The sequence below is a fragment of the Eublepharis macularius genome, chromosome 12 (genome assembly GCF_028583425.1).
Source record: "Eublepharis macularius isolate TG4126 chromosome 12, MPM_Emac_v1.0, whole genome shotgun sequence".
Classification (NCBI taxonomy): Eukaryota; Metazoa; Chordata; class Lepidosauria; order Squamata; family Eublepharidae; genus Eublepharis; species Eublepharis macularius.
In genome coordinates this window covers 46321778-46341755 of record NC_072801.1, presented here as the reverse complement: position 1 = coordinate 46341755, position 19978 = coordinate 46321778, and the positions used below count along the sequence as shown (strand labels likewise).

General features: G+C 44.1%; 1 protein-coding gene across 1 annotated transcript; it reads right to left on the bottom strand.

Moving 5' to 3' along the window:
- Positions 1–679: 679 nt before the first annotated feature.
- LOC129339036 (ras-related protein Rab-18-B-like) lies at positions 680–17108 on the bottom strand. The gene is made up of 7 exons (XM_054993638.1): positions 17027–17108; positions 16854–16909; positions 14117–14178; positions 12625–12697; positions 10414–10532; positions 5240–5306; positions 680–2552 (listed from the first exon to the last, which is right to left on the bottom strand). Exons 1-7 carry the CDS (start codon positions 17101–17103, stop codon positions 2383–2385), a joined length of 624 nt encoding a protein of 207 aa, XP_054849613.1. The 5' UTR covers positions 17104–17108; the 3' UTR covers positions 680–2382.
- Positions 17109–19978: the final 2870 nt, after the last annotated feature.

Here is a 19978-nt window from a genome sequence, read left to right as displayed (position 1 = left end):
GGCAGGACAGCTAAATAATCAATGCCTCTGGGGAAAGAGTGCTTTGAATAAAAGGAAGTCAACTTCTTGACTGCTGGTGGTCATCACAGCACCCAGCAGCCAATCAGTTTCATTGGATAACTGAGTTACGTTTGTGAGAAATTTGTTTGTCTTTCTTTTAATTCTGTCTCATTAATGTTCTTATAACATCTACCCAGTTTCAAGGTGTTTCTTATTTGAAAACAATAAAAGCCCTCTAATGATCTGACCTTGGTAAAGAATATAGCGGTATCTGTTCTCAGTTCAAGGTAGAGAGTCTGTTTTCGGTGTCAAGGCTCAGCACTCGAAAATGAATGCAGTCAGTGTCCTGGAACATACGGACAGTATATTTCTCTCATTGTCAAATAAGCATAAACTGACACTCACATACCTGGGCTTATAGCTTTTTGACTAGCTTATGGTACAATCCAAAAATGGTTTTGCAAATGCCATCCCTATCAGTTATTATCACTTGTTTAGTCATATCCACATAATGTTACAGCACAGGATACTTTCAAGTTTTCTGGTGCTACAGAATGTACAACATCCTTTTGGAAGTTTTAAGATCAACTTTCTCAAGATTGTCTACTGTGTGTGCAGATCTGTTTATCCTTTTCACTAAAAGAATCCAAGAAATCATCAGATTATACAGATTGGATTTAATTGGATACTTTTGCATACTTTATTCTAGCCACAGTAAGGGGCAAAGAGCTCTGCAAGGTATTGAAGCTCACTTACCACTGGAAGTCCTCCTCCATTTCTGGCCTCTAAGATGTTGCTATGTCCTCAGAACTCCAAGTTCATTTCAACAGTCATAAAGGACCAGACTCGTGCTTTTTCTTTCTGAATGAAACCTGAGATTCTTGAAATTCTGAAGCCTGTGTCACATACCACATTTCAACAGGTTGATAAAGCAGAATAGTTGTCTTCAAGTTGAGGACTGAGGGGCAGAAGTAAGGGATCGATACACACTGAACATACATGAAGCTGCCCGAATCAGACCATCAATCCATCAAGGTCAGTATTGTTTACTCAAATGGCAGTGGCTCCTCAGGGTCTCAGGCAGAGGTCTTTCACATCATCTACTGCCGGGTCCTTTTAACTGGAAATGCCTGAGATTGAACCTGGAGCCTTCTGCGTGCAAAGCGGAGACTCTTCTACTGACTTATGTCTCCTCCCCTTGCCTAAGACTAACAAGTTCAAGAGTGAGGTAAAATCTAAACTAAGAGAAGTCAACTGGACCCTGGTGCTTCTCTAGGTCACAAAACAACTCCACCTTCTCTGTCAGAGTAGTATTTCAAGCAGAAACAAATATTCTTCTAGACTGCTAAATGTTTTATGCTCTCACTTGGTTGTGTAATGGTTTGTTCATTTTAATAATAAATGTATGCTTTTTAAAAATTATTTTATCATATTTTACTTCGTAAGCAACCCTAAGCAGGTGTCTGAAGAGGTGGAGTATACATTTTCTAAACAAGTAAGTAATAAACAGCTCCAATGACGATGGGATGAAAGTTTACTGAAAAATTCTTTGTGGGCTTTTTGTCAAGACGCTTGAATACAGTCCTAAAACTATCTTTGGTTTAAGAATGTAGAGCTGTAACTTTCAGACATTTGGGGGCCAAGGTTGGGGGGGGCAGTCAAAATGACAGCTATTCAAACTGTCATGAAATAATTAGATGAAGCATCAAGCAAAACAAAAATACAGAATGCTTGAAGAAAAATGTAAGAAAAAACAACTTCTCTCTCAGATTTGCTTTTGAATAAAATTGTTTACAGAGGCCAAAGTGTGGGCCCATCTCTTCATACTATACACTAGCTTTTCTATTTAGCCTGTAGTCAGGTTCTGTGCCACATTTTTACTGAGGTAACATTCCTGGAGTAAAGCATTACCTGCCCGGCTGCTTCAGAAGTTACGGAAGCCAAATGTCCCACTCAGGTGGAAACAGTCTGGAATCTGAAGAGGTTTGCCACAAGTGATGCAGTCTTATCCTGGGGTGCTTGGCTGGCTAAATGTAATGTGTAAAAGATTGTTCTCTGAGGTTAACCTTGCCCAAACTCACAATGTATATCTAAAATCTCCAGTTCAGAAAGATGCATTTAAACCATTCCCACATTCAGATGTTGCTCTGTAAAGCAGGATTGCTACACTTGTGATCTGAGCCAGATCTTCCCAGTCTATGGTGAACATTCAGTCAATTGATTATCCATGTATTCTGTGTATACATCCATGTATTTGATGTGCACACCCTCACAATGTGTACCTGAGACACAGGTGGGCATTCTCTTAGCAGGGCACTGAAACAAGGAGGCTGTCCATTAGGCATGCTGGACCTGGGCTATTTGGCTTGAAGATGGTGGATGTCAAGCCAGAGAACAGTATGGACCACAGCTGGGTGTTTCTTGAAGCATTTTGTCCTCGGTCAGCTCAACTCCTTCCTTTCTTACATCCCAAAGCTCTGGAGTCTGCAGGATCCTCACAACAGCCTCCTCAAAGGCACTCTGCACACCCTCCTTCATTTTAGCGCTGGCTTCTAGACAGAAACAAACAAGCACCTTCATCACTCGGCACAGAATTTCAAGCAAGGTGCTGCCACTCAAGATGACCCAGAACTGCCCATCTAGCCGACTGCTAGCAACTGATGATGCTGCAGTCCAGGTTCGAGCAGAGGAGAGCCACCCAGTTTGCCACTCTACTTTTTTGTTCACACAGTTAATCAGAAGTGCACACTGTGTGTATGGGGAGAGCTTGGAGGGAGGCACTGGAAAGAGAACCAAGCAGCCTCATAGGCTTTATAGAGCAGTGAGTGGAGGACTGAAAATATACGTGGCCAGGAGAGGGTGCAACTTCAGTGTAATTATGGAAGCATTCCTGCGGGGTGACCATATCAATCTGTTGCAGCCAGGTGTGGGCTTAGTGATTCTGAGGCCCTGTTAGGGTTGCCATGCGCCTGCAGGGGGTGGCTTTACCATAGAGTTTCTGGTGATTCCTGGAGAGGTGTGGCATTACTTCTGGGTTTTCCCCAGAAGTGGTATCATGCCATCATTGATTGCTGCCTCCCCATGTCCTTACTCCACCCAATCTCCCACTGGTCGATAGGCCAGGCCTGGCAACCCTAAGCCCTGAGCAAAACTTCAGAATGGGGTCATAGAGTCACTCAGGTAGTGTGTATGTGTGTGGGAAACCAGGTGTAGGGAATTTGGGATCCCCCAACCAACCTACAACTGATCACCTTCCTCCCGTCTGAGTCTCAGATAGTGTGGGGATCAGGGGCAACTCTGGCAGGGGCTTCAGGGAAGTTGGGGCTTCCAGCATGCCCACCCGCAGTGCAGGGTCTGGGGCAACTGCTTAGATGTTCCATGGCTAAGAATGCCTTTGGTTGCAGCAAAAAACAAACAGGAGTCTATTGGCAGCTAACATATTAATAACATTTTATTCCAACATCAATTTATGCTGGAATAAAATTTTGTTACTTCAAGGTGCCTCTAGGACACAAGTCTGGAGTCCTGAACGTGTTTCCTAAGTAACAATCATGCACGAGTTGCAGATTGTTCTTAATGCCCACATGCACAGTACCCAATTGGGTCATAGTTGTGGTGTGCATGGAGAAAGGGCTTCAGCCTTCCCCCGAGTCCCCCAGATCACTTTTTGACAGGGAACAGTCTAGGGCGGGCCTGTTGGGGACACTCACAAGGGTACTTGTGGGTCTTCCTAACAGGCCAACAGCACACCCCTGGGACCTTTGCAGAAGATGACATTGTTAGTCTGTTTGTCAACACAAAGGCTCAGATGTATGAATGCAGCTGCTGAAGAACGTCTAGAAGCAACTGCATCAACGCTTATGAGTGACATATATTTAATGGCAAAAAGCATGAAGTGCAGAATGAAGGGGGATGTCTGATTGCCTAGAAATGTAGGGGGCTTCTGTTGTACCTGGCACCACCTGCCTCATTGTGGACTGGCTTCCCCATAGCTACTTGTCATTGGACTAAAGCTTAGAACCTCAAATTAACCTAGGTGTTTTTGTAATTTTTTTCCTTTACTATGTCATTCTGAAATAGATCGTTGTATATACAAATGTTTCCTTGAAAAGCCTCAAAAACAGAACTTCCATGGAGCTTTTAATAAATACAGTCTTGGCAGTTTGATGACTCCTTTAAAAATCCACGGTAGATGTTCTCCTTCACCACATGGGGGCATATTTGCACAAACATTAATCACTACAAATGAGAGAGATTTCTCAACTTGCAGATAGAAATCCACATTAAGAAGTGCTTTGCTTTATTTTTGAGCAGTCCAAAATATTGGGAGAGGGTGCCAGCCAATTGTGATATCCAACTACCACTCACCAAGCAGGGGCATACAGAAGTGCAGGGGTGTGTGTGTGTGTGTGTGTGCGTGTGTGTGTGTGTGAGAGAGAGAGAGAGAGAGAGAGAGAGGTAGACTGACTGACTGACCTGTGGTTACCAGAGATTTGAGGAAATCATTTGCTACAGCCCACACCCTTGCTTATTTTGCTCTTCTTACAATTAACAGTTTTTCAACTGCCGCGCTCCCCTGTGCCTTTAAGGGCAGCCTGGCATGTGGAAATTAAGCTAGGGGTTTCCTACCAGGGATATAGTGATGAGGGGAATAAGCCTTTCTTGCTTCAGTTTTATTATTTGATATTTACACCCTGCTTTTTTCCCTAATGGACACCGACAGCAGCTTACAACATTGTTTACCCTTCCCCATTTTATCCTCACATCAACATTGTGAGTCAGGTTAGGCTGAAAGAGAGCGATTGGTCCAGTGTCTCCCAGCAAGTTGCGATGGCAGAGTGGCAATTCAAAGCTGGGTCTCCCAGATCCCAGCCCAACATTCTGCCTACTATACCACTCTTGTCCTTTGCATATGAGGCTGTTGTTAATGGAAATGGGCCACTGGCTGCAGCAAGACAGTTACCCAAACTATCCCAGTCCAGCATTACACCACCAGCAAAACAGCCAACTCAGGACAAGGTTTGCTTCACTTTCGGTTGCCAGTCTCCAGATGGTGGCTGGAGATCTCCTGGAATTACACAACTGATCTCCAGGCCACAGAGATCAGTTCCCCTGGAGAAAATGGCCGCTTATACCTTGCTGAAGTCACTCCCCTCCCCAAGCCCCGACATCCCCAGACTCCACCCCTCCCATCTCCAGGAATTTCCTTATCGGGTGCTGGCAACATTATCTCACCTACCTATGAAAAGCATGGAGCGTGTCCGTGCAAACTTCAAGCCTTCCTTTCTGTCTACCTCACGGTCAGGCTAGGGATAGGGAGAGAACACAATGAGAACTTGTTCCATCTGCTAACACCTTCAAGAGAGAGGATGGGTTTGCTTTCTGCAAGGAGCCACTGTGGTCCAATGAATACAGAGTTCATTGGAACCAGAACCTATGAAGGCTGAGGTTGCCTTTGCCACAGACTCAGTGTGGCCTTGGGAAGGCCTCTGCTTTTTAGACTCTGCTGACTATGTATAAAATGAGAAATACTGGCAACTGGCCTCTGGAGATTGTTCCAAAGATGAACCCATAGAACACTTGAAAACATCTTACAAATTTGATGAAAATGATATACGTGGGTTGTCTTGACTGGAATAACGGATGCTCCTACATGTAACAGCTAGGCTAATCTAGTCCATCTGGCCTAGGGTGCCAGATTTTCAGGAATGCCAAAAAAGTGAGAGGAGCACTGGCTTGAAGGGAAGCTTGGTGTTAACTGTCTTTGTTGGTGGAAAGTGCCATCAAGTCATAGCTAACTAATGGAGACCCTCCCCCAGCTGTGGTTTTCAAGGCAAGAGACTAACATAAGTGGTTTGCCATTGCCTACCTCTGCATAGTGATCCTGGTCTTCCTTGCTGGTCTCCCATCCGATTACTAACCAAGACTGACCATGTTTAGCTTCTGAGATCTGGCTAGCCTGGGCTATCCAGGTCAGGATAAAAGGATATCTTTTAGAATCTCCATATTTGGCCTTCTATAGCTGTCATGATGGAACACAGAGGATTTTTGAAGAGCTTTTAATTTTTTTTTACCTTTTTCATTTAGAACACCCAGTAAGTTAAATAGTTATTCTAGATTTCTCTCTTCTCTCCTTTGCCTATGATGCCAAAAAACCTAGGGCCAGCCCTGCCTGCATTGGCTTTTGTGGGAGGTTGAAGGGAGCTGGTAACAAAAAAGGGAGCTATTACACCCTTGGATAAACAATGGCAGGTTATCAACTCTGGGAAGTGCCAAGTTCACAATTCTAAAAAGAAAGACAGTACTCTGTGAATCACCGGCAAACATCTTGGAATTCCTCATGTGCATACACCAGGGACTGCTCTCTTGAGGCAGCTGAAATTAGAGCTTGTGGATCTTATTGGTGTGAATCTCCCATGGGGATCACCAAGGGAAGAAGGAACTAAAGTCTTCTGACTTTCCTTTTCTCCTTCCTGCCTACTCAAATCTATTCTGGGCACATCACATGTATCTTTGACTTTCTGCACTGAAACCGCTGGAAACTGGCATGTGCAGGTGGCAATGCGGCATTTTAAACCTCTTGAATTGAGGGACTTGCTGATCGCCTTGTGTGGGGTCAGGAAGGAATTTGACTGCTGGTCAGAAAGTCAGTAATGAATAATCCCAGGCGGTTTCATGTTGACCTCTGTCTACATAACAACTCTGTAAGGAAAAGCCCTGCTGTCTCCTCTTACATATACTGGGTATCGGCATCCTCTAAACAAAATGCCAATGTGCACATTATGCAGTATACAGGTTGCATCTTGGGTCCTCAGGAGAAAGACCTCTTGGTCCCCCTTTCTGTTGCCCACCGGCCCACTGAGGACCAGCAGGGAATTTTTTTAAAGTGGCATTGTGCCCTGTTGCTGGCAATGCTCTAGGATTTTGACAAAACTGTCCAAATCCTAAAATGTCACCCTGATGTCCTGCCTGTGTGATGTCACTTCTGGGTATTTGCTGGATGTGATGCAGTGCCATTCTACAGTTCCCATCCCCATGTCTTCCTTCTTCAGCTGATTGCCAGACAACAGTGGGCAGCCTTAGTCACTAGCTAAGAATTGTTGGATTGGGACGGGGGTCCATGTCGAGAAGGGGCTTCAGCCTTCCAATCTGTTTTCCCAACCTGAAAAAATCCAGGTGTGTATGTAGGGTTTCCCAATGGGCTAAATAAACTCTCTCCAGACCACTTCAGGTTAGAAAATGGTGGGTCAAAAGGAAGGCTAAAGCCCCTTTTCTGTGTGTGCTCCAGTCACGCTCTGCATTGGGTATCCCACATGTAGAAAATGGAGTAGAACCTGCAACTCATTCTTGATTGTTCCACAGGGTGGGAAACCAGCACCAGCCTGTAATGTGTGCAAAAGGACCTCCCCATTAAGAAAAAGGTAAAGGAATTTTCAAGAATTTTGAAAGATAGCCAGAGGCCTAGGCCTTCTCTTTGCCCCCGTGGACTCCTTTCCTCATTGGGAATACATCAATTATTTAAAAAATAAAATAAAAAACCCACCCAGCAACAGAAAACAAAGCATTATGAAAGGGAAGCTGCTGCCTTCAGAGACACATGGGACAGATTGCCCACAAAAGACAGAGAGGGAGTTTGATGAGGAGATACTGCCCAGAAAGCTGATGTAAGGAGGCAGCTGGTGCCTCTGGCGCTGGGTAGGAGACAGGCAACAACTATCCATAGGCAAGCTCTGGCAGGCCAAGACAGGACTCCTGAATGTTAGGACTGGAAGTGATGTTAGGACTGGAAGCCATTTTCTCCAGGGGAACTCATCTCTGAAGCTTGGTGATCAGTTGTAATTCCAGGAGATCTCCAGGGTCCACCTGGAGGTTGGCAACCCAGCTTACAGCTGAAATTCTCTTCTTCTCCCCCCCCCCATAGACCCCTTTGCACCTTGATTTCCTCTGCAATTGTCCTCCCATGATGATGGGAGCGCGTCTTGCTGGGTATCTCCCGACAGTACAAATCAAGCTGGAAAAAGGGAAAGGCCAGCTGGTGTCTCAAAGTTCCCTGCAGATCATGCATCTGGTTTGCTCACTGCAAACTTTGCCTTAAGATGTGAACTGACATCAGGAAAATTGTGCAGAGGAGCCTAGGGGGAGCCAGCTCACCCTTTTCTGCTTCACACTGTCAGGGTCTGAATAAACATTTTCTTTGCAAGGTCAAGTGTAACACTTGGGACTTGTTTATTTATTTATTATTTATTTACTTATATCATTTATAGTCCGCCTTTCTCACTGAGACTCAAGGCGGATCACATAGTGTGAGATCAGTATAATCAGTAGCAAGGACAAGGGCAGGCATTTCCATATAATGTTAAGGACATTTCTATAAATAATGTCATAGGGTAAATGAATACAAGTTTACAAAGGCATAGCAATAGCAAGGCTCCAATATGGGACTGAAGAATTGCTGAAACAGAACATAATCAATTCTAGGACTGACATTAGGTAACATGAAGCACAGGTAGTATATAGGAGTACAAATTTAAAGCAAAAGATAATACGTAAGGCAACCTAGTGGTGAAGACTATGGACCCTAAGACGTTAGTGAAACATCTGAGACCTCCTCCCTACAATACGGACCTCCTATCTGAGTAAAAAGCCTTTTTGGATAATTCAGTTTTGCATTGTTTGCGGAAAGCCAGGAGTGGGGACTCTCCTGACCTCCTCAAGCAGGCTGTTCCACAGGGTAGGGGCTACTACAGAGAAAGCCCGTGGACAGGCTACTGTTGATTTCGCCCATGTACAGGCTGGCGCCTGCAAGAGACCCTATTCAAATGAGTGAAGCTGCCGTGGAGGGACATAGGGAGGGAGGCGGTCCCGTAGGTATGTTGGGCCAAGGCCATGAAGAGCTTTGTATGTAATAACCAATACCTTGAATTGAGCATGGCGACGGATAGGTAGCCAATGGAGTGACTGTAGGATGGGAGTGATGTTCATGCTCCTGCTCGCTCCTGCTAATAGTTGGGCTGCAGCACTTTGCACCAATTGGAGCCTCCTAGTTAACTTAGATGGGAGACCAATGCATAGTGCATTACAATAGTCAAGTTTTAATGTTACCATATGGATCCAGGAGGCCAAGTCGGCTGTGTCAAAATAAGAAGCCATCTTCCAGGCTAGAGTGAGATTGTAGAAAACATTTTTTGCAGCTGCCTTAACTGGTTTTTCTAGTAGTAGCACTGGATCCAGTATAACCCCTAGGCTCTTAACTGAGTCTGCAAGGGTCAGATGAACTCCATCAAAAGTGGGGAGTACAATGTCTTCCAAGATCTCTGACTTCCCAACAAGCATTACTTCAGTCTTGTCTAAGTTCAATTTCAATTTATTTTTCAGCCATTTCACCATGGCTGTCAGGCAGTGTTCTTTCTACTGCCTTCTGTGGGGACCTGGATAGTGAGATATAGAGTTGGGTGTCATCTGTATATTGATGACATCCCACTCCTTAGCTGCAAATGAGTTCTCATAAAGGTTTTATGTAGAGGTTGAATAACATGGGAGATAAGATTGCACCCTGCAGAACTCCACAAGATAGTTCTCATTCTGGAGATAGCTTATCTCCACTGGCAACCCTTTGAGTCCATTCCATAAGAAACAATTTAAACCAGTCCAAGGCATATCCTTTGATGCCCACTTCTGTTTCTAAATGCATCAACAGGATGGCATGGTCTCCTGTGTCAAAGGCTGCAGACAGATCCAAGAGGAGCAATAAAGAGGCATGGCCTTTGTCTATATTCAGATGGAGATCATCCACTAATGCTACTAGTGCTGTCTCTATCCCATGCCCTGGTCTGAGTCCAGACTGGAAAGGGTCTTGAGCACTAGAGTTTTCCAAGAAGATCTGGAGTTGGTCAGAAGATATTCTGCCATCATTAGCCAAAAGGATAACTTATGTGGAAAAGATAAAGGAAAGGGGAATGAAGGTCCCATCAGCAGTCATGAAATTCAGATTTTTTGTATTGTTTGCATGCATTATACTGTTTTAAGATTTTGCAAGCAAGTTTTATTAACTGTTTTAATGCTGTAATCCTCCTTGAGTCTTGGCAAGAACAGAGGAGAATAAACGCAAGAAGCAAGAAAATAAAGATGCAGGTCATAGGTTGCCTCCTCTCTATTCACATGTTACAGACTACACAGGTTCGGCCTGGACACCTCACCTGGTGTAACAGTCAGAAGTGAATTGCTGGCTATGTTCAGTTTCCACATATTGGATACTTGTGCCCATGGGCAGAACCTGCAACTCGTGTCTTCTATACAGGGTGGGGAATCCCAGACTGAACATGTGAATCAGAGCTAGAAAGATGGATCCCACTGCCCCTGCCCTTTTGCTAGCCTTGGACCCAATCCCAAGGGAGCAACTGCCTCCCAACCAACCTTATCAATTTTGTTGCCCACCAGCATCTTCACAACATTCTTCCTTGTGGCATACATCTCCAGCTCCCACAGCCAGCTCTCCAGTCCTACAAAAGTCTCCCTTCTGGTGACATCGTAAACTGGTCAGGAGAAAGAGATGCACACAAACATACATGCAAATCTTTAGGATCGCACAGAAGCCTTTCAGTAGGAACAGAAGAGAGAAGCGGATCACTTCAAGTATGACTCTGCTGTGCTGGATTTGTCCCCCCACGGCATCATAGGGACAAGGATCCTGCTGCTAGCTCTGAGGAAGCCCTGATACCATAGAGATTGGGTAAATTCCTAGAGCATCGCTGACATGGTGACATCATGTCTGGGTGATCATTTGGAAATGATGGGGTGGTATCAGCAACACTTCCCCTCTTCACATTCTGCTCCTCCAAATTTCCCAGAGGTTGCTGGCACAGGGCTGGCAACTCTACTACAGAAGCTACCCTGAGTGGTTGCTGTATTGCTTTGATGTGGGGTGCCCAACCTTGTTGAGCCTGCAGGAACATTTTAAATTTTGAGAGAGGTTAGTTGGTGCCATTGCAAAATAACCGCCATGGAACTGAGACCAGCAACAAAATGGCTGCTGAGGAGTCTGGCGCCTATCACAAAACATCGGCAAGTTCCAAGACAAGCATCCTAATCTGATAGAGGCAGCTTTTATGAATGCACACATCCTGCAGGCACTAAGTGATCTCCTGGAGTCTTCTGAAACACCTTCTGCTCCAATGAGGTGGAGGAAAGCCAGGATCGGTTCTTTGCTTCAGGGAAGAAGCAAGTGGACACCTGCAAACACATCTACAAGTACCAGGGCTCATTTCAAGGGGGAACGCGCAGGAACGCAGTTCCGGCAGTTCCCCAAAGAAGTCACATGTCAGGTGGCCCCGCCCACCTGACTCTCAGCCATTTTGGGCCTGTTTCAGCCTGAATTGGGACTGAAATAGCCCAGATCGGGCCTCTGATGGGTGGTAGATCACTCTCCTACTCCGCAGCAGCCTGATCCTGACCATTTTGGGCCCAATTTGGCCCTGAATGGCCAGGATTGGGTCCAAAACAGCCAGGATAGGTGATGTCAGGGGTGTGGCATATGCAAATCAGTTATGCTAATGACACTTCTGGTGATGTCAAGGGGTGTGGCATATGCTAATGAGTTATGCTAATGAGTTCCTCCTGCTCTTTTTCTACGAAATGACCCCTGACAAGTACCATAGCGCCTACGAATGCCATACGTGGTGTCTCTCTACATGAGACATTTTACATGGGGATGCTCAAATTTAGGGAGACGCAATGTTAGCTGGGAAGCGTAGTTTAAAAAGACAAAGCAGAGGAAGATTGGTCTTCAGAGGGTTTGTTAATTTCATCTACGCCTCTCCCCTAAGGGGAGGTGAAATTGACAGAGCCTTGGGAGGCGAAGATGAAATTAACAAACCCTCTGAGGAGTGATCTCAGCCTGCTCTGTCTTTTTAAAATACACTTCTGGCTAACATTGTGTCTCCCTACACTTGAGTGTCCCCATGTAAGATGTCTCATGTAGAAAGACTCTGAGGATTACTGCTCTGAGGCTTTCTTTCCAAAATGTTGCACTTCTGTTGTGGGAGCCATACATTTTTCTGAGTATTCAAAGCAAAATGTTTTGTATCTGAGGGAAAAGTTCCTTCTCCCAGCCAGCACCTCCAGGGCCCTTATAATTGCTGCACAGCACAGGGATGCTGTGAATTTCACAGGCTCTTCCTGGATGTAATTAGCATTTGGCAGCACAACTCTAACCTTGTAGGACTGAACCTTTTAGCAGGGTATTTATGCGTCTTTTTGAAAGAGCAAATGTTGCACAAAAAAAAAAAAGGTTAAAAATACAGTTGGGGGCTCTGTTTGTGTCAGGAAAGGCTCTGCATGTTGGAAAGTCAATTTGCTAACCCCAACATCAAGTGGAAATGCCTACAAAGCTGAGCGAAAGGGCCTTCGGCTTTTTCATTTAAACCCTTTCAAGAAACAGAAATTCTTTGCCAAAAAGAACAACCATCATTCTATTGGCGTGGGTGTGCAGCAGTATTAATTGTTGTTCTAACTCGGTCAACACCAGCCACCCTTAGAGGAGGAGGAAAATTTTTTTATTCACTTCTCCTTGAATGGGTTCAACTTCCGAATCATGCTAATTACAATCCTAAGATGTCGGCCACCTACCTAAAATTACACCTTGAGCACCACGGTAATAACTAGGAGTCAGTGTTCGAAACCGCTCCTGCCCTGCTGTGTCCTACAAAAACAGGGAGACAAAATAGGCATTTAGGATTTTAAAAGTAATTGAAAACTCTATGGCATAAACATTAAAACAAGTTAAAAGTTTACAAAGACCCAATCACTTTCCATACAAAAGAAGTTCTCATGATCTAGGTTTGGGGTGACAATCAACTTGGGCAATGTCCTGAAGGTAGATTCAGGCTCGTCCATACAATCACCAGGTGTGTACCCCAACTGAGTTTTATCCAGCACGGCAGGGGAGGCTGAACTTCTAAAACATCAGCAAATAAAATCAATCATAATTCATTAAATAAGAAAAAAGAAGAGCCCCGTAGGATCAGACCATGGGCCCATCTAGTCTGGAACCCTGTTTCACACATCGGACCACCAATTAGCATCCGGAACAGAGTATGTTTTATAAATATTTTGAAGATAAAGAAATACTCAGGAATGGGTAACCCCCCCTTTCTTTTGCATTAAAGTTTTGTGAACTTTAATGCAATATAATCATTTATGTAGAATTCTAGTCTTCAAAGTACTACATGTACATAATCTTGATGGTAAACAGCAGTCCAACAGCACCTTAAAATTCCATAAGAAGAGCCCTGCTGGATCAAACCAGTGGTCCACCCAGTTCAGCAACCCATTTCAAACAGATGCCAACTAGTTGCCATGGAGGGCCAACAAGCAGCGCAAAGAGGCCCAGATGTTGCCCCCCCCCCAGCACTGGTATTCAGAGGCTCACTGGAGGTTCTGTTTAGATGCCATTAATAGGCTGCCCTCCATGAATGTGTCTAATCTGCCTTTAAAGCCATCTGCACTTGTTGCCATCACTGTTTCCACTCATCTAGGCAGTAGTTGGAAGGGAAAGGGTTCCTTCTTACCGGTCAATTTGCTTTACAGGCAATACCCAAAAACTACAGGCACTTCTGCAAAGACATTGCAACAACAATGGAAATGCTGGTGAGAAGAATTCCATTTTCCCAAGACCACAATGCGTCACACAGCCTGCACTAAGAGAATGAAGCACTCCTGCAAGAGAAATTCAACCTCAAGGCAGGATGTCTCACTTGGGCCTGGATGGGTATAACTGCAAGCTGAGGCACAATGGGCTGGATCTAACCCTAATATGGGCGTTTGTCACAGAATGGTCAGAGATTTCAGCCTTTTCAAATCACCTGATGCTTTGAGTTTGTTATTTTTTATTTGCTCACCAACAAGTTAAGCATGTTAACTGCTCCATCTGCTCTACGGAACTGCATAGAATAATTCACTTGAAAGAGGTGCTCTAAAACTATACGGTTGGGTCAAACCAATCTTTCTGCAGGTGAAAAAGGGGTCCTCTTTGAATACCTAAAAATGTTATACTGGGGATCATGGGTATTCCCCACAATGAGCACCCCAGTTTGTTACAGGGACCCTAGATGTTGCTTACCCATATTGCCAACTGCAGGGGAAGATCCCCAACCACCATCTTCTTCACTTTAAAATCAACACCTGGCAAATAAAGAGACAGAGGAATCAGTCAGACCGATGGGCATCTTTTTGCTCACCCTGCAACAGCTGTAGGCATGGGGGGAAAGGTGAAACTTTCCCACTCTCTGCACTGGAAGGGGCTGCTCCTGTCAACTTTTTGCTTGTGATGCAGCATGTTAAAGGCCCGAGAAAATAGTGTGTGGAGCCCTAACCGAAATGACAGTTAACCATCAAAAACAGGCTGGGTTAGACAGAGATGTTAAGTACGCTAGGGATGCATCCACACAGGGTGATGATTGTTGACATTACTTTTCGTTGTTGCTGTGAATGCCGCTGCATCCATGTAGTCATTTCCTTTAACTTTCTTTTTCCTTGCCCCAGCCCTCCTGGGCTGTCACACAGACCCCTTCACTTGCAACACCAGAAGTTTTAAGGGGCTTTAAAAATTGGTAATTGACATATCTTATTTATTTATTTTATTGGATTTCCATTCTGCCCTTCCGCAAGTGGGCTCAGGGTGGATCGCATTATTTAAAAACACAGTAAGATCATTACATACAGTCATTAAAAATATTATAAAAATCATTGAAAACATTGTAAAATCTCAGTCAATTATAATACAAAAAATATAATAAATAATTTCCCAGATGGTGGCAATCACTGCTTAGCTAATTAAAAACAGAGTGGTGGACCGGGGGGGGGGGGGGCGGCCTGGCCTGGCCTCAGCCTCAGCCTCAACCATAAGCCTGGTGAAACATCTATGTCTTACAGGCCCAGTGGAAAGACAGCAAATCCTGCCAGGCTCTAGTTTCAATAGACAGAGAGTTCCACCAGGTTAGAGCCAGAACTGAAAAGGCCCTGGCTCTGGTTGAGGCCAGGTGGGCCTCCTTGGGGCCAGGGACCACCAATAGTTGTTTTTCTGCTGATCGATGTGTCCTCCAGGGTATATATAGGGAGAGGCAGTTCCGCAGATACGCTGGTCCCAGTAAGCGTAGGGCTTTATAGGTTAATACCAAAACCTTGAATCTGATCCGGTACTCCACTAGCAACCAATGCAGCTGGCGCAATATAGGTGCTATGTGTGCCCCACTTGACATTCCTGCAATAACACATGTAATTGCATTTTGAACCAGCTGTAACCTCAGGACCAGACTCAAGGGAAGCCCTGCGTAGAGCGAGTTAGTTACAGTAATCCAGTCTAGAGGTGACTGTTGCCTGGATCACTGTAGTTAAGACATATTCTTACCGATCTATTTTTTTATTTCTTTACTTCATGTATTTGTAAATCATCCATTGCACTGTAGAGCACAGGATAGCTATATGTGTATTTATTTACTTCATGTATTTGTAAATCAACCTGTGTGTGTGGATTCAGAAACCCAATGCAAGTAAATTTCCAACAACCTTTTTATATTTTTCATGTCAGATACCTGCTAAACATTTATTATTCAATCTGCTTTTGTGCTATTCACACATCAGAGCTCAAAAACAGCATGTGTGAATTTGGCCTCAGGTGATACACTGGTTCTCAGTTAAGTGTTAATGACTGGCTTTTAGTTGTAATCACTGGAGAAAGGGGGGATTATTCTACAAAATAAGGGACAAACGTTAGTTGGTCTTGAGTTGAACATAGTGGAACTTCTTGATTCCCTACCAAAAGGCTGGATTTTTTTTTTAAATACAGAAACCGAATGAAGGTAGATAGGGACAAAAGCAAAAATCCTTTGAAATGGGGAATATTAAATTAACTATATAACCTATGAAAAGAAGCCACAGTTAAGAAGAATTATGGGTCTGGATGGGAGAAGGTCACCTACAGAATACCTCATAGGTATTACTGCCCAGCAAACAAATGACAGAAAACACCCGATGCTCCAGTTAAGGGCCAGAGATTCTGTGACCAGGATCCTCACTTTTTCTTTTCAGATCAAAGCACAAGAGTGTGGTATAAATATTTGAATAAAAATAAATAAAACTGCTGGGCAGAGGGGAAGAAAATCTGATTGGGAAAGGGGCAGTAGGGTGAGGGGCTTAACTCCACCAGCACCAGCACCAGCACCAGCACCCCCACGTGGGAAAACCTACAAGTGCCAAGGAGAGCAGATCTAATTGGAGCTTGGGAGTGGCATTGATTGGATCTAAAGGGGGGGCGGCAGGTGGATCTGAATGGAGGCCAATCAAATTATCCCATATAACTTGTTCTGAAGTTTCTAAAGACCAGGGTTGCCAACCTCCAGGTAGGGCCTAAAGGTCTCCCAGAATTACAATGGATCTACAGAGATCAGTTCCCCCATAGGAAATAATATTATACCCCACTGAGGCCCCTCCCCAAAACATGCCCCCAGGCTCCACTCCCAAATCTCCAGGAATTTCCCACTCCTGATTTATCAACCCTAAACAGGACACAACCACAGAAAGTAAAACAAGAAAAACTTGTTTTTAAAAATGAGATCAAATGGGGATCTTGAGTAATATTTTGCTGAACTGAGTGCTTCTAGAGCTCAAGCCTGCCTCAAAGTCATGCAGACTGTCCTTGTTGTACCAATGTCCATGGAAAGGTATTTTGCACATGCTCAGAGGCAATCACTTTGTTTCACAGTCTACAAGACAGAAGAAAACAGCTTCTGGTGTAAATTAAGCCCTAGGGACATGACCCTCACAAGTGACAAACAGCAGAGGCAGATAGCAGTGCTCACCAATGGTTGGGTTGAGGTAGGGTTCAAATTGGTCTTCTGTGAATCGCAGCAAGAGACTGTGGGAGGAGACAAGAGAAAATAGAGATGAGCTGTACAGGAACACCAGCTCTCCACAGAGTAACATCCACAGCCCTTCCCACTCTGGCACATTCCCCTCCGCCCTCGGTTTGCACCTGGATTTCCCCACTCCACTGTCTCCAACCAACAGCAGCTTCAGGGTGGGCAGCGACAGGCTGTCCTCTCGCGCCATGGTGAACCCTGTCAACAGAGGCACAGCAGACTTTGGCAGAGGGAAAACCAGGACTCCGCCCTCCACGTCCCAGCCAAGAACACAGGGAGGAAGAACTGGAATATAGGTCACCCTCACCACCTTCTCCTCCAGCAAAAAGCAAATTATGAGGTGGAGAGGCACAAAAGTGCATTGTGGGAAGAAAAATTTGTGGGAGGGCTGATATTTTCTCCCAAAATTTGCTTTGCATGGTGACTTCTTTTCTAAAAATAGGAGCAAAATTGCAAGTGGCTGTGGTGATCCAAATCTCCAAAGCTGTGTAATACCTTTTATTAAAAGCAACCAAAATATCATAAATTGGCATGCAAACTTTGGGGGTGATTTTTAGAATCCTTCATCTGTCCAGATGTTCAATACAAAAAATTAAAAAAACAGGTTGGACAAGAAAGAATTAGCTGGGACACAGTGGCAAACTTTGGTCCTTGTCCCTATGCTCCAGACAACTTCTGTTCTCTCCTCCCAAACTTTTTTTTGTCCTTTACACTGAGTGTCCAGACAGAGTTCTCAGGAACTCAAAAGCTTGCATGCTGTTTTGTGAGTATTCTTTCGTTTGAATAACAAAAGAGGTGTCGAGTGGTGTCATGTGGCTCTGACCTGGTAGTTTTGTTTCCCAATACGAGCGTAGTTAATCAGCAGTAAGCAAAAAAGCACTCTGCACATGCTCAAAGGCATGACCAAGTCCTAACAAGTCAGGCGTTTAAGAGTCAAGACTTTAAAAGAAGTTTAAATCAGAGGAGGGCCAACCAACAGGAGGGAATCCTCATATTCTTACAACTGAAGATAAATATTAGCAGGTTATATTCATGACTTCGTCACCAAACCTATTTTCATTACCAAATTTTAGCTTTGCACATATCTGTGAGTCAAGCATAGTATGGAAGAAAGGCTCCAGAACTTGGGCAATAAGTATAGCTCAACAAGTCAGACTTTGCATTACATCCAGATGCAAATTGCCCCCACATTCTCTCTGGCAAAGCTATTAGAGTTCTTAATAATATCTGCTTTGCTATCTTGCTCCATTTTGAATGTGAGATAATCAGGTGTCGATGATGCTTTTCTCTTCTTCATATAACATAAAGCGGTCAATCCCTATGCAAACAGTTCAAGAGACAAACATTCCATATTAAAAAATGAAAATATTTGAAACCCAGTGGGAGATTTCAGTCTCCCTAGTTAAAGTGTCTCTAAGTTACAAGTCATCCTTCTCCAGCGAAAGAGCTTCCAAGGCAGAATCTAGCAAGAAACTGCATACTTGGAATTCATCAAGAAGTTTACTACCATCTCCCAAGAACTTAAAAGCTTGAGACTCCTTAGCTATTAGGTGGGTGGGGTGGGGCAGGGCTTGAGCCACAATGTCCAGCTTCCCAGTTACAACCACCTTCTTCCCATGCCCCTCTCATTATGCCCCAAATGCAGTAGTGAAACAGGAAGCAACCAGAGACAAGATTTTTTCAGAGGTGGCACCTTGTTTTTGGAATGTCCTCCCCTTTGATGCTTATCTGGCACCTACCTGAATAGCTTTTAGGCACCAGTCCAAAATATCTTTCCATTCATGCTTTTAATCGAGGTGTTCCAATTTTACATTTTAGTGGTCTGCTTCAAGAGTGCAGTTTGTTTGTAGATTAGGCTGCTAAGGTCTTTTTTTCCACTGGTGATTTTTGCCATGTTTGGCCCCATACCTCTTTGGGTTTTCTTCTGAATTCCGGACGATTAACTCTCCTTCAGATTTTAAAGCAGCATTTCAAGCGTTCTCTTCCAAGTTTTCTTCCTGCATCTTTTCTGTGCAGGGAGAAAACTCAGAAGAGAATCCTTGATACGTCACATTGAAATCTGAAGGGGGAGATAATTGTCCTGAATTCAGAAGAAAAGCCGAAGGGGTATGGGACCAAACACGGCAAAAATCGCTTGTGCAAAAAAGGCCTAAATGTTGTTTCGAGTTGTTTCTATACTCGTTTGTTTATGTGGGTTCTTGTACTGTTTTTACTTCATAAGCATGAGCAAGCTGGAGCTGCTCTCCTGAAGAGGTTGTATATACATTTTCTAAGTATAAATAAATAATAAACCAGTTTGGAAAATTACTACTGATGTGTGGATTAATAACCATAATGTACTGCTGCTCAGATTCTGCTTGCTGTGAGTCCTTTATTAGGAAGTGGTACATGAGATCTCACAATGAGTGAAAAGAATATTTAGGAGCACCCAGAGTGACTGTTTTGCTGCACTGGTATGAATCAGACTCCTTTTTGCCTCTTACCCTTTCCCTTTCTATAAAGCATCTCTGAGAAAGTCTTTAGTCTCATACAAATCTTTGTCTGCCACTCCTTTCCTGGACTGGTTATTCTAGCATTGACACACCTTAAGGATTTTATTTTCTTCTTAAAAGCTCTATATTTAGTTCTGTACTGAGCTGCATTTAGCTTTAAAGTTGTAGATTGCAGACCCCATTAGACTCTAGTTTAGTTCTGGAGTACAAGAGTTCTAGAGAATATTGACACATGCAATTGAATCCTCTGTGCCATTTACTTAAAACTTTGGTTTACTTGCAGGTAAGAGTGCATAGGTTTGCATCTTCAGGTAGCCTTGCCAACCTCCAGGTGGGGCCCAGAAATCTCCCAGAATTACAACTAATCTCCAGAGATCAGTTCCCCTGGAGAAAATGTCTGCTTTGGTATTATACCCTGCTGAGGCCCTCACACCTCCCAGGATCCACCCCCAAATCTCATGAAATTTCCCAGTCTGGAGTTGGCAAGCCTATCTTCAGGTGAATACATTTTTAAAGAGACAATGTGGTGTAGTGGATACCGAGCTGGACTAGGAGTGTGTGTGGGTGAAGCCA

Excerpts from the sequence above, each read along its gene's own strand:
- LOC129339036 (XM_054993638.1), bottom strand. The coding sequence starts at position 17,103 with ATGGCGCGAGAGGACAGCCTGTCGCTGCCCACCCTGAAGCTGCTGTTG. Across the intron at positions 12,698-14,116 it reads CCCTGCAGTTGGCAATATGG|GACACAGCAGGGCAGGAGCG; the intron begins GTAAGCAACATC and ends CTGTTTTTGTAG. Across the intron at positions 5,307-10,413 it reads TGGGCAACAAAATTGATAAG|CCTGACCGTGAGGTAGACAG; the intron begins GTTGGTTGGGAG and ends CCCTATCCCTAG.